We start from the raw sequence: 13561 nt of genomic DNA on the forward strand, positions 1-13561 counted from the left end.
AATAATAAATTACCAATAATATTTGATAATTGCCGGACTTTCTACACCTTGAGATAAGGTCGGGCTCTAAAGAAAAAGATAAATCCAAAATCTATCGGGCCATTCTCAAGCAAATCGACCCACTGCAGTAAGTTCTAATCCAAACACATGGGCAGGCCGGTTGACTCATAAGCGCGGGCCCAACAGAAGATAACCCGTATGGCGGCGATATGACGTGAGAGAGAATAGCTGACCCAGCCATTTCGCAGCCTTAACAGCACGCGCGCCGGGAGAATTAAATGGCCGCTTGGCGTGGAGGGTGCTCTGACGCATCCATACATACGGGTCCGAGTGACATAGAGACAGGTGGTTTGCAGCCCGCTTGGCGTGGAGGGTACTCTGACGCGTCTGTACGTACGAGTCTGAGTGACAGAAAAATAAGTGGCACTGTAGTAAAGAGACGATTAGACTTCACTGGCAGACAAAAAGAATAAGGATAAAAGGGAAGAAACGTGATTTTTCCGACCAAACTTATATATATATTTTAAATCCTATTTTCTGGATCACATGATATCAATATTTATTGATGATATTTGGAGAAAAATGTCAACTTTTCTATATCAAATTTCTGTTAATAAATAGAAGCCTAAAAAACGGTTAAAATACTCGGCAAATTTTGTTACTTCCTAATGCAAGAAGCATGTCAAAGATTTAAAACACCTTCTACTTACATTTCCTCTCATTCATTCTAAATGACTGCGGGTTTTCATGGCTGATCATTTGAGCAGTATATAAGCCTAAAAATCAAATCACCCATCTGCACAAAAACAATGAGAGCTCTTACAAGTTATCTGGTGTTCTTACCTTCACTGATATTGTCTGTGAATTATAATTACTCTTGTCTTGGTTATTGTTTCACCGAAGGATACCTTGTCCACATTTCAAACCACTTGTCCGACAACAGAAATCTAAGTCTTCATTGCTGGTCTGGCGACGACAATCTGGGTAACCATGAATTATCATCATCTGCAGAATTTGAGTTCCATTTTTGTCTGAACATTTGGGGAACCACAAAATTCTGGTGCGACTTCAGTTGGAATCACCACCAGTATGGTGGCATTTTTAAAGTATTTTGGGTAGGGCGTAAGCTAGTGCAGATGTGCAACCATAAAAATTGTGTTTGGTCTGCAAGAGATGATGGGATTTATCTGTTGGATATTGTTAGTGGAATTTTTGTTAAGAAATATATATGGGAAGCCAAGTGGCATCAACCTCAGACAAGGGGTGCTAAATAAACATTGCAATTATAGGTAATTTTAAACATAAATTTTCGTCATTTATTTTTTTTAATTTTAGATAAATTTAAATATCTTGACGTAAATTAATGAATATTGAAATGAGTGGTCTGATAATGAATAAATTTTACGGGATAAATCAAAGAAATAGATAATATATGTTTGGAAAAAAAAAATTCACAAACACATTAATTTCTTGAAAATAAGTACTACAAGAATCTTGCAGAATATAAACGAAATGATTAAGAGTGGGGACTCGGAGAAAATGTTTCCAATGCTATTGCAAAGGAAGGGTTGGTGAGACTGTAGCCTCCATCAACCACCAGATTGATCACACTCACATACTTAGCCTCATCACTGGCCAAATACAAGGCTGCCTGAGCAATACCTTCAGGTTCCAAAACAGCACCTTTCAAAATCTCTCCTGATGAAATAAACTCATCAGTCTTCTTCTTCCCCATATTCAAAATATCAGTAGTCATGGGACTTGCAACTCCAAATGGAGAAATACTATTAACCCTAATCTCATATTGTCCCAACTCCACGCACAAGTTCTTGGCAAGCCCCACCACTGCATGCTTTGATGCCGTAAAAGCATGTAACGGGAAGTTAGACTTTGATGACCGCTGGACCTCATCTACCCTGGATAAGACCGGATATAATTAGAAAACAGCGCTGGCCCAAACTCATAAAACCCCTTTAGTTGACCCATCCAGTATCTCAAGTCTTGACCCAGACACACGGGGCAGCCAGGTCGATCGCGGGTCGAGTCCAACAGGAGGTAATCCAGCCCAGTGATATGACGTGAGGAAGAATAGTAGGCCTAATCACTTCGCAACTCTGCCCGCGCATGCGAGCCGAGGGGAATTAAATGGCTGCTTGGCGTGGAGAGGGAGTCTGACACGTCTGTACGTACGGATCTGAGTGATAGAGACAGGTGACACTGTAGTAGAGAGGCAAAAGGGATAAAAAGGGAGAAACGTCTTCCTCTCCATCTAATCTTACACTCATACTGTAAACCTTATTTTTTAAATCTCATAACATCAATTGGCGCCGTCTTGATGTCTACCTGCCACGACACTCTGGGGCCTTCCTTCAGCTCCACTACAGCAAAACCCTCAGCCCAACCCTATATGGAGTTCTTGTTCTCCAAGAAAATAAACAACCCTTCTCAGGGGGAAAAATAATATAAGCTCTGGTTAGCCCGGACCAGGCAAAAGAAAGTAGAAAACAAGCGGGCCATAGGGGTGAAATCCCAACTTAGGCTAATGGACTCGAAGGAACACATGAAGAGAATTGAGTTAGGGGCAAGCATACGGGGAGTTATCCCCAAGTATCGAAAGACCTCAACAAAAAACGTAGAAAAAGAGAAGGTCAAGCCAAACTCACGTTGCTTGACAAAGAAAAGTAGGTTAAGGTCCCTCTGGGGGTCAATCAGACCAGAGGGAGGAGGATCGGGAAGAACGATCCTCTCATTGCGATGGGAAGTCCTAATACGGAAAAGAGGGGTATCCAGGTACTCCCGAGAAAAGAAGGTCGCAAGAAAGAAAGAGGTGACACTAGACTCTAGGTTCATGACGTCAGGAAAAAGATGGAGCACACAGAGAGCAGCAGGAGAAGAAGAGTCTAGCGAGGGTTTGAAATTTTGAATTTGAAAACAGTGAAGACAAAGAAGAGACATTTTGAGGAGAGCCGTTCTCGGACCGCGCAGTCATAATGGGTTCTAGGGATTTATAGAGGAGAGCCGTTTTCGGACTGCGCAGTCATAATGGGTTCTAAGGATTTACCTTCTCATCAATCATGCAATAACTGTTGAGGAGGTAAAAGGACAATTGATGACTGTTAGACCTCATCTACCCTGAACAAGGCCGGACCCAAAAAAAAGTGTTGGCCCAAAGCTCAAGTCCCCTTTAGCTGACCCATCCAGTATCTCAAGTCTTGATCCAGACACACGAGATCAGCTGAGTCGACCATGGGCCGAGTCCAGCCCGGTGATGTGACGTGAGGAAGAATAGCAAGCCCAGTCACTTCGTAGCCCTGTTTGTATGCGCGCCGGGGGAAATTAAATGACCGCCTGACGTGGAAAAGAGTCTGACACGTCGGTACGTACGGATCTGAGTGACAAAGACAGATGGCGTTATAGCAGAAATGTCGTTAGACGTTACTAGCAGACAAAAGAAAAATGGATAAAAAAGAATGAACGTCTTTCTCTCCATCTAAACTTACACTCGTGTAAAACTTATTTTTTGGATCTCAGAACATCATACTTGAATTAAATAATATGTGGCATTTTTTGGCTGGAATCAGTACCTGGCTGCATGTTTGGCTCGCAAGAAAGCGCCAAACAAATTCACATCTAACAATTTCTTGAAGCTTTCATTAGTACAAGCCAAGATTCCAGGTTCTCCATCTCCTCCGATTCCAACATTGTTGAACATTATATCAAGTTTTCCATACATGGAGATAGCTGTATCTACATCGATTTTGACATCTGTTTCACAAGTTATATCACAAAGGACATAAGAGAGTTTCTGGGGAGTTGAATTCTTCGCAGAAGGATTGGCACTTGCTCTTCTCGGCGAACTGTGATAAGTACCCTGGCTCCATGTTGGAGAAATAGCCTAGCAGTGGACTGTCCAATCCCACTGGCTCCACCAGTTATTAATGCTACCTTTTCTTCTATCCTGCAAATTAGAGCAGTATCATTAATTTCTTACAACTTATGTTTTGAAAATAAAAAAAGCAGTGGTTTTTAGTCTTGAAAATTAAAAAACTCAAATGAAGAATTGAATTGCCTTCTAGTGCTGGAACTCATATTCAATTTCTGAGTAGTAGATAATGAATGAAAGGAAGATGGGAGATAAATCTAATACAGAGATTATTGTATACTTGTGAATTCTGCTTCCTCGCAGAATTGGCTTTTTATAGGCAAAGGATATAGCGTGACTGCCCAATCTCGAAGGTGCAGTGGAAGCTGCAGTTTTCATAGTAATAAATCTCTACGACGACTTGCACATTTTTCTAAAGACGACTTGACAAATCTTCGTCAAAGTCCATCGCGACACGGGTCTCGCATGTAACGTTTTTAGTCTTTGGTTTCTCTCCCTACTTTTTGCTCACGTTTTTAATTTAACTCACTTTTTGCACATTTTTTTGCTAAATCATGAAATCAAGAATTTTAACTTAAAGAATAAAGGAATTAATTAAGCTTTTTTTTATATAATTTAAAATTGAGTTAAATTGAAACTTTTGAGTTATTGTAGAGAAAAATAAATGAAAAATTCGTTAATTTGAACATGTACGATAAGTATATAACATTTACCCATAGGTTGGATCACTTAAAGTGTTTAGTATATTATTATAATATCATATTAATTTATTAAAGAGGAGAGTATTTTTGCTGTTGTTATTAAAAAAAATAGTATCACTCCATTTAGTCATGGATTTTATTTTTATCAAACAAAAATCAGATGCACTCATAAAATAAATTTAAAAAATTTCAAATTTTACTCCTCTAATTTTCAATTTCTATTTCAAAAAAAAAATAACTATCTCTCGTCTTCTTTGAAAAACGTGTGAGTCCAAATTAGGCTCTTTTTGTCTATAAAATGTATTTCAATTTTTAAAGATAATTTTAATATAATTTAATAATGAAATATTTATTTTAATAAAGAAAAAAAGAAAGAAATTAAAATAGCCTAAGTCTTGCTCTAAAGGATGCAGAAAAATCAAACAAAAACTCGGTAGAGAAACCAAAGAATATAAATGTTACCTGCGAGAGCGGCAACCGCGATGGACTTTGACGAAGATTTGTCCGTCGTCTTTACAAAAATATGCAATTCGTCGTAGAGGTTTATTAATATGAAACTGCAGCTTCGACGGCATCTTCGAGATTAGGCAGTCATGTTGCGTATACCCTTTGCCTATAAAAGCCCAATTCTGCAAGGAAGCAGAATTCACTAGCATACAATAATCTCTTTATTAGATTTATCTCCCATCTTCTTTACATTCATTGTCTACCCCTCAGCAATTGAAGATGACTTCCAGCACTAGAAGGTAATTTCAATTTCCGTTTGAGTTTTTTTAATTTTCAAGACTAAAAACCACTGGTTATTTTCAAAACATAAGTTGTAAAGAAAATTATTGATACTTCTTTATTTTGCAGGCTACAAGGAAAGGTAGCATTGATAACTGGTGGAGCCAGTGGGATTGGAAAGTCCACTGCGAGGCTATTTCTCCAACATGGAGCCAAGGTACTTATTACAGTTCGCCGAGAAGATCAAGGACAATCCTTCTGCCAAGAATTCAACTCCCCAGAAACTATCTCTTACGTCCTTTGTGATATAACTTGTGAATCAGATATCAAAAACGCTGTAGATACAGCTATCTCCAGGTACGGGAAGCTTGATATAATGTTCAACAATGCTGGAATTGGAGGTAACGGAGAACCTGGAATCTTGGCTTCTACTAATGAAAGTTTCAAGAAATTGTTAGATGTGAATTTGTTTGGTGCTTTCTTGGGAGCCAAACATGCAGCTAGAGTAATGATTCCAGCCAAAAAAGGCTGCATATTATTCACTTCAAGTCTAGCTTCAGTGTGTTGCGTAGATGCATCGTTGCATGCTTATACAGCATCAAAGCATGCAGTTGTGGGGCTTGCTAAGAACTTGTGCGTGGAGTTGGGACAATATGGGATTAGGGTTAATAGTATTTCGCCATTTGGAGTTGCAACTCCCATGACTACTAATGCTTTGAACATGGTGAAGAAGGAGGCTGAAGAGTTGATCTCGTCAACTGGGATTTTGAAAGATGCTGTTTTGGAACCTGAAGATATTGCTCAGGCAGCCTTGTTCTTGGCCAGCGATGAGGCTAAGTATGTGAGTGGGATCAATTTGGTGATTGATGGAGGCTATAGTCTTACCAACCCTTCCTTTGGAATGGCATTGAAAAGTATTTTTTCTTGAGTCTCCAAATTAATTTGTTTGTGAAAAATCATTCTCTTCTGAAATTAAATATTTTATATTTGTTTTATTTTTCATGTAAAATCATCCATTGTTAATTTATTTAATGCTTGGATTGTTTTCTTCATTTTTATATATAAAATGAGTTGTTAATTCTCACTAAAAAAAATTAATTACATATTTCAGGGATAAATAGTTAATAATTTAATGATTAATATTTATGATAATCAATAATTTACTTTTTTTTTAATCAGAATCAATAATTTACTTTATCGGCAAATTTTTTAATAATTTAATTAGTAAATTTCAACGTTATTCGTTTTTTTTATATAGTATTTGATTTTCTATTTTTTAAAAACATTGTCGCATAAATATATTTAAAATAGCGACAAAAAATTATTATTTTATATAATTTAAAAATAATCATGAGTTAAAAATAACAGTTTAAGACTCGCTATATCTATTGGATTTATTCAGCTAACAAATTGCAATACACTCCCAACTCCACAAATTAAAAAAAAATATATACCAAATCTACAGGCTTCTTCCAAATGCTCACCAACAAAAACCTATAAACATAGTATAAAAATCTCATTTATCACAAATATATTCTACCTAAAATTTATATTAGATGAAGAAGAATAGATTGGAAATGTATCAAAAACAGTGCAATATGATAAAATCTTATAATAACTGGGCTCTAGATGCTCAGGTTGTGGCTAAGCTCGCACTAAAAAGGTTGAGTCGTAGTTCTATTATGGTCCAATACATGGGCATACTCCTTGTACAAGCCCTGAACTTGCTTTGATGAACCGAGTAGGGCGCCGACCTGCACGTGGGAACCTGGCCTTAGATATCTGTTAGCCCATAAAACAACAAATCTCGTGATACTCGGGATCGTGTCCAAGTTGCATCGGATGGAATTAAATGGCCACCTGATGATAAGAAAGGATGCAGTACATTCGTACGTACGACTAGCGTGACTATGACAGGAGGATACGAATGTAGGACGGTGGTTACACGTCACTAAAGGACAAAAGAGAAAAGAAATAAAAGGAAACAAAGGGGGAAGGACAAACTAAGCTTACCAAAATATACTCTGAGGCTAACCCCTTACTGCATCTCAAACATCAATTGCCAGCATCTCTGGAAAACGAAGGAGATCTTTTCATCACCGGAGTTCTCATCCTCATTTCACCCACTAAGATCCACATGGCCAGTCACGGCGAAAACTATACCGAAAACACTCCAAACTACTTGAACTCAACTTAGGAAGGTCCACAGTTCTCATTCTCTAGCCCAACCACCCAATAAATTAGTCACCCATATTGTTTAGCCCTTCACCAAGCTTAGCCGGGACCATGCCCCAAACTACACTACCTGAACAAGAACTTGAAAGCATGGCTCTCCAGTTACAGAATATTGCCTACTTGCTAGGCCATATATTATAGCAGAGAGGGCTCAGTGCCCTATTGAGCATACCACCTGCAGCCGAGAGACTCAACAAAGAGGCCCAACCCACATTAAACTATCAAATACCTCAATAGAGCAGTAGGAGGACAGACGATGGAGACGGAAAAGCCAGTCCGAGAAACGAGCCGATAGCTCGAGCTAGAGGCATGATAGTGAGGGAGCTTATCGAGAATGATAAGGCTGAGAGCTACTCTTCTAAACCAGTAGAAAGATCGAAGAATGAAGAGTTAGAAATAAACTACCGCCTGGAGAAGAGGCCTGAAAGGAACGACGGGACGTAGACCAGAAGCTAGAAAGATTGAAAGAGCAACTACTGACAAAACTGGGAGCACGAGACAACAACAGTCCCCTATTGCCAACCTCATTGTTGTTTATGAAACGGGTTCAACATGAAACCATACTAAAGAAGTTCATGATGCCAACTATGGTAGCCTATGACGAGACAGGAAACCCTCGAGAGTATGTATTGAACTAAAGACATTCATGGAATTGCAGACTCATTTGAATGCCCAGATGTGTAAGGTCTTCCCTACCACCTTAACAGGACCATCTCGGGCATGGTTTAATAGCTTGGAGTCAGGGAGCATCAAGAACTTCATAGACTTGGCCAGTGTATTCATTAGCAGATTCATTGCCGGAGTTCTTTGTAACGACCCGAAAACCGGACCGCTACCGGCGCTAGGATCCAGATCGACTTAAGGTCGTTGGGACCCATAGCAAGCCTACTATATATCCTGTGTACCTGATAAAATCCCATACATGATCATACATTCATAAAAACTTTAAACTTTTTATACACCAAGCTTGACCTGTGCATGCATCATAACTGTAAACATACAAACCCTATACTAGAGCCCTCATCAAATGCTCTTGTTGGGTCAACATTACATACATCAAGCTTGGTTCAACATATATCATCATTAAATATTAACATAAGATCATGTACAAAAAGGGATTAACCATATATTAGGGCCAAGCACAATACTAATCCTCATTACATCACTGGACAATACCTTACATAACATTACATTATTTTACATATCATGTCCACTACTAATCTATTATATAGACATAGTTTTTACCCTTGATGACTTCTCGGTCTATCCTGAACCTGCAAACCTGGGGGTTAGAGGAAAAGGGTGAGCTACAAGAGCCCAGTGAGCAGAACAACAAAACTGTTTATAAACACATGCCATCATGAAATGCATCACATCACAAACAATTCACATCACGGATGGATTTGTCACCAATAACCCTCTACATAATCCAATTGTGCCAGGGGCATAGTGCAGACCACACCTGGTCTTTCTCTTACATATACATATCATAACATTATCCAACCATGCCGAGGGCGTAGTGCAGGCCACACCCGGACTTTCTCTTACATAGTGCTAGGGGCGTAGTGCAGGCCACACCTGGTCTTCCATATCATAATATAGCATATCATATCGAGGGCTAATGGATCATCCAATATCCATCCACATCAACAGCAAATTATGCAATGCATCATATTCGTGATTTCTAATGCAACAACCTATAAACATGGCAATCGTGATGCATGAAAATGCTTAGGAGTTTAATTACTTTCAAAATAGAAAGTAGTTCTATTCTACTCACCTCTGGCTGACTCTAAACTAACTCTGAAGCAGCTAACACTGCTGGCCTCCTTGGTTCCTCGGGTCTGATCCTACACAGGTGGACTCAAATGAGGGACCAAACATACTCTATAAAGACTCAAAAAAAACTCCCCAAAAACCCCCTAAAACATCACCAAAACATGCATAGAAAACATGCAAAAGGAGGCTGAACAAGGCACTTTTGGCGGCAGGTTCGGTGGCCAAAAGTCCCTCCAGAGCCGAAAGTCAGGCACTTTCGGGAGCAGGGTTCAGCGGCCGAAACTCCTTCCAGAGCCGAAAGTCACCCACTTTTGGGGTCAAGTTCGGCGGCCGAAACCTCCCTCCAGAGCCGAAAGTCCAACTTTCGGGGGCGAGGTTTGGCGGCCTAAACTGCCTTCCCTGGCAGGTTTGGCGGCTGAACCTTGCTTCGGCGGCCGAACCTGGATCTTTCTGAGTGGCAAAATCCGATTCTGCCATCCCACACTCAGCCATCCCAACTTTTCAACATGCATTCAACTATTCTAAAACATGCATAAACACTTATTCAAGCATATAGGGGCATAAAACTAGCCTATACCCCAACAAACATCACATTAAGCATACATTTAACATTTAACTAACATAAACCCTAACATTTTACCCCTAGCCTAAACATGCATCAAAACCCTTAACCCCTTCTTAAAACTTACTTAAAACATGAAAGAAGAGAAGGATCTACACTTACCTCTTGAAGCTCGAGAGGAGGGTGATCCAAACTTGGAGATTGGGAGAGATCGAGCTCCGGGAGTCTCCAAGCTTCAAAAACTTGATCTTAGCTTAAAAATCTTCAAGACAAAGTAAAAACTCATCAAAAACCTGAAGGGATTGAAGAAAAACAACAAATCGACCATGGAAGGGTGAAATCTCACCTATGCTCGAAAATAGAGAGAGAAAACTCGCCCATTTTCGGACAAGGGGCCTTTTATAGGTGGCTGGCCAGACCACCTTCGGGGGCCAAAGGTGCCTCCGCAAGAGGCCAATGTTCGGCGGCCGAACCTGGCTTTTTCCTTCCTTGGTCTTTTCTTTCAAAACTCAATTTCTTTCTTTATTAAAACTATAAAAACACATAAAAACACTTTAGAAAACCATATTTTACCCTTCTAGAGGGTTTCGACATCCGAGATTCCGCCGAAAAGTGGGAATTCCGATGCTGGAGTCTAGTCGGGTATTACATTCTTGCAGAAAGAAAAATAAGCTACTTGGAAACCGTGCAGCAGAGGAGGAATGAATCCCTGAGAGAGTATGTGGCCAAATTCAACTCTGAAGCTTTGCTAATACTCGAGCTAGATGAGGGAAGGGCAGTAGAAGCCATGCAGAAAGGCACAAGCTCCACGGAGTTCTTTGAGTCGCTATGCAGAAAGCCCCTTACTACCTTGTCAGAGATAATAAAAAGAGCAAAGAAATATATAAGGCAGGATGATGCCTTGACAACTAGCTGATTTTCCAGGGATGATAGAGAAAGAGGCAGAGTTGGGGAGGACAAGAGACAAGACAGGTCATAGAGGAGACAGGACCAAGGACCGGAGGCATTGAACAAACACAAATGGGAAAGAAAGGAACAGAGACCTTATCAACCTTGGCTCCCCACTGAGGTCACTCCCCTGAATGTGTCTAGAGCCGAAGTGCTCGTAGCAGTCCAGGACAAAGATTTTGTGCAATGGTCCAAGCCCATGAAAGCAGAGGTAAGCCGAAGGGACTCGGATAAATACTGCCAAACCACAGAACACACGGCCATGACACAAACAACTATTATTAGTTAATAAACGAGATAGAAAGGTTGATTAAGAGAGGCCATCTTCAAAATTTTATAAAGAAGCCAGAGGGCCAGAGAGCCAGAGGCAACAAGAAGGTGCAGCTGGAGAAATGCCTAGGAGATAGATCGTAGCACCAATAAACGACGACTCCAGCGGAACAATCAACATGATTGTCGGGAGGACTGGAGGCTATATGAGTAGGAAAGGGAAGAAGAGAGGTAAAAATGAAAATGAAAGCGGCGCGAAAGTGATGCAAGTCACTGAGCACTCCCCAATAGCCATCTCCTTTTCCTCAAAGGATGCACAGGGGGTGCAGATGCCCCACAATGATGCCTTGGTCATCAAAGTAGTCATCCATAACTTCAGGGTTCATAAGGTGCTCGTAGACGACGGCAACAAAGTGAATCTATAACCCTACCGGGTCTTCCAACAGATGAAAATACTCGAAGAGCAGCTCGTCAGGGACCAAGCTCGAGTCAAAGGGATAGGGAGAACCCCAGTAGTGGTAGAAGGTAATGTGAAAGTAGCCCTCACTCTAGGAGAGCTACCCTTGTCACGGACTCACTACATAGTTTTCCTGGTGGTGAAGTTACCTCTGAGTTACAATGCCATCTTGGAAAGACTAATACTGTATGATTTTGAAGCAGTGACTAGCATTCAATATCTAACCATTAAGTTCCCAATAGAGGCAAGGGTCGAAATCGTCTAGGGAAGGCAGGAGGAGTCCAGAGCTGTATACCTGGCCACGGTAGAGGAACAATGCACCCCAACAGAGGAGATAAACCCTGAAATTATGAAGGTCAGAGATGAAAGGAAGGAGGCCATGACCAAACCTATGGACAAGCTAGAGACCTTCCCATTATCCAGAGAAGAAAGCAACAAGGTCTTCATCATCAATTCGAGCCTAAAAGAAAGCCAAAAGGAAGCTGCAATGGCCTTAATCTGGGGGCATGCCTGAAGCTTTGCTTAGAAGCCCTTGAATATGTTGGGGATTGATCCTGAGGTAATGACTCACAAACTGAACATTCTCCCTGATGCTAAGTGACAAAGCAGTTGTCGAAGCCGGTCAAAATAAATAACCTTTTTAACTACCAACAATATTAAAACTGTAGACAGTGGTAAAAGGATCGTATCCACAGGGAATTGATACTTATTTACCTTCCTTGAGTAGACCAAATGAACAAACAGAAAATAAATAAACAATGAAAATAAATTGCGAGTAAAGTAAATAAGGGGGGTTTGAGATTGATTTGATTAAACTAATGGTGGAAACAATAAAGTAAAGCAAATAATAAAAATAAAGAGAAAACAAATAAGAGAAAAGCTCTAGTTGAAGATTCGGATTCACTTTAAGTTGATGGGATTGATCATTGACTCATATGTTCCTTTGTTGATTCAATAAATTGGCCATGGAGATTGAAGAAGCTTCTCACATCCATTATCTCTCTTTTAGGTTAAATCAATTAGGGATAGTCCTCCAATTAATTACTAATTAACAATTGCCAAAGAACGTCTTTGAGCCACAGGCCTTATACAATAGTCAATCGCATAAAGAAATAGAGAGAACCAATTCTAGTCACCCACATGCATGGAGACAACACTAGATCATGCAATTTCCTTGGTTTTTACACCAAGTGTTCTTATATTTGAGCAATCCAAGCAAATACGGACTAAGATTATTCAAACAACAATATATTACCTTGAAATCAAAGATCAATAGAGATCCGCACGACAAAGCAATAATATCTTAAAGCACCAAATTACATGAATATTGAAAAGCAACTAAAGATTAACCATGTAGTTCAAGTCTCTCAATCCAAAAATACAACCAAAGTTTCACCAAATCCTCAACTAGAAAAAAGGTTTCAGCCACTCATGGCTGAAACAAAAACTAAAAATAAAGAAAGGAAGAAAAAGAGAAGATGTCACTTGCAATCCCGTAGGTGTCTCCCAAGGGGAGTGTAAAGACCATGTAGAGGCTTCTTATGTGGCTTTTTATAGTTGAAAAGTGCTGCCCTAGGTCATACTTACTGCCCAAGAGGTATTTTCTGCCCAAGATGTGTCTGAAAAGGAAAGAATCGCGCTTTTCGGCTTCAGAAGGAAGGCTGCGCGAAAATGCACTGCTGAAGGAAGTTGGTGCGCGCGGTTTGCTCTCAGAAAGGGAAGGAGGCGCAGATTGTGCTTCCTAAATAAGTTTAGATGCTGACCTTGCTTCCTAATTAGTGTAGAGACTGTCCAAGGTGCTGCCCATATGCAACTTGCTGCCCAAGTTGTTGCAAAAGAGGAAAGAATCGGACTGCAAGGCTTCAGAAGGAAGTTGGCGCGCAGATTGCCTTCAGAATAGGAAAGGAGCGTACCTTGTGCTTGAAAAGGAAGGAAGAGCGATCCAAGGCTGCCAATAGAGGAAGAAAAGTCGTGGCTTGATGTTCATAAGGAAATATGCA

General features: G+C 40.2%; 2 protein-coding genes across 2 annotated transcripts; one reads left to right on the top strand and one right to left on the bottom strand.

Annotated features, from left to right (window-relative positions):
* Window positions 1–524: 524 nt before the first annotated feature.
* LOC110623173 (secoisolariciresinol dehydrogenase) lies at window positions 525–5159 on the bottom strand. Its single transcript, XM_021768104.2, has 4 exons — window positions 5047–5159; window positions 3871–3958; window positions 3585–3805; window positions 525–1934 (listed from the first exon to the last, which is right to left on the bottom strand). The coding sequence occupies exons 1-4, from the start codon at window positions 5157–5159 to the stop codon at window positions 1517–1519; spliced, it is 840 nt and encodes a 279-aa protein (XP_021623796.1). The 3' UTR covers window positions 525–1516.
* On the top strand, window positions 5138–6362 carry LOC110623548 (secoisolariciresinol dehydrogenase). The gene is made up of 2 exons (XM_021768535.2): window positions 5138–5330; window positions 5440–6362. The coding sequence occupies exons 1-2, from the start codon at window positions 5311–5313 to the stop codon at window positions 6236–6238; spliced, it is 819 nt and encodes a 272-aa protein (XP_021624227.1). The 5' UTR covers window positions 5138–5310; the 3' UTR covers window positions 6239–6362.
* The last annotated feature ends 7199 nt before the right edge of the window (window positions 6363–13561 follow it).

The sequence above is a fragment of the Manihot esculenta genome, chromosome 9 (assembly GCF_001659605.2).
Source record: "Manihot esculenta cultivar AM560-2 chromosome 9, M.esculenta_v8, whole genome shotgun sequence".
Taxonomy (NCBI): Eukaryota; Viridiplantae; Streptophyta; class Magnoliopsida; order Malpighiales; family Euphorbiaceae; genus Manihot; species Manihot esculenta.

Coding starts and splice junctions, on each gene's coding strand:
- LOC110623173 (XM_021768104.2), bottom strand. CDS start 5,159: ATGCCGTCGAAGCTGCAGTTTCATATTAATAAACCTCTACGACGAATT. Junction 3,959..5,046: donor CGCGGTTGCCGCTCTCGCAG/GTAACATTTATA, acceptor TCTAATTTGCAG/GATAGAAGAAAAGGTAGCAT. Junction 3,806..3,870: donor TTCTCCAACATGGAGCCAGG/GTACTTATCACA, acceptor TCAACTCCCCAG/AAACTCTCTTATGTCCTTTG.
- LOC110623548 (XM_021768535.2), top strand. CDS start 5,311: ATGACTTCCAGCACTAGAAG. Junction 5,331..5,439: donor ATGACTTCCAGCACTAGAAG/GTAATTTCAATT, acceptor TTTATTTTGCAG/GCTACAAGGAAAGGTAGCAT.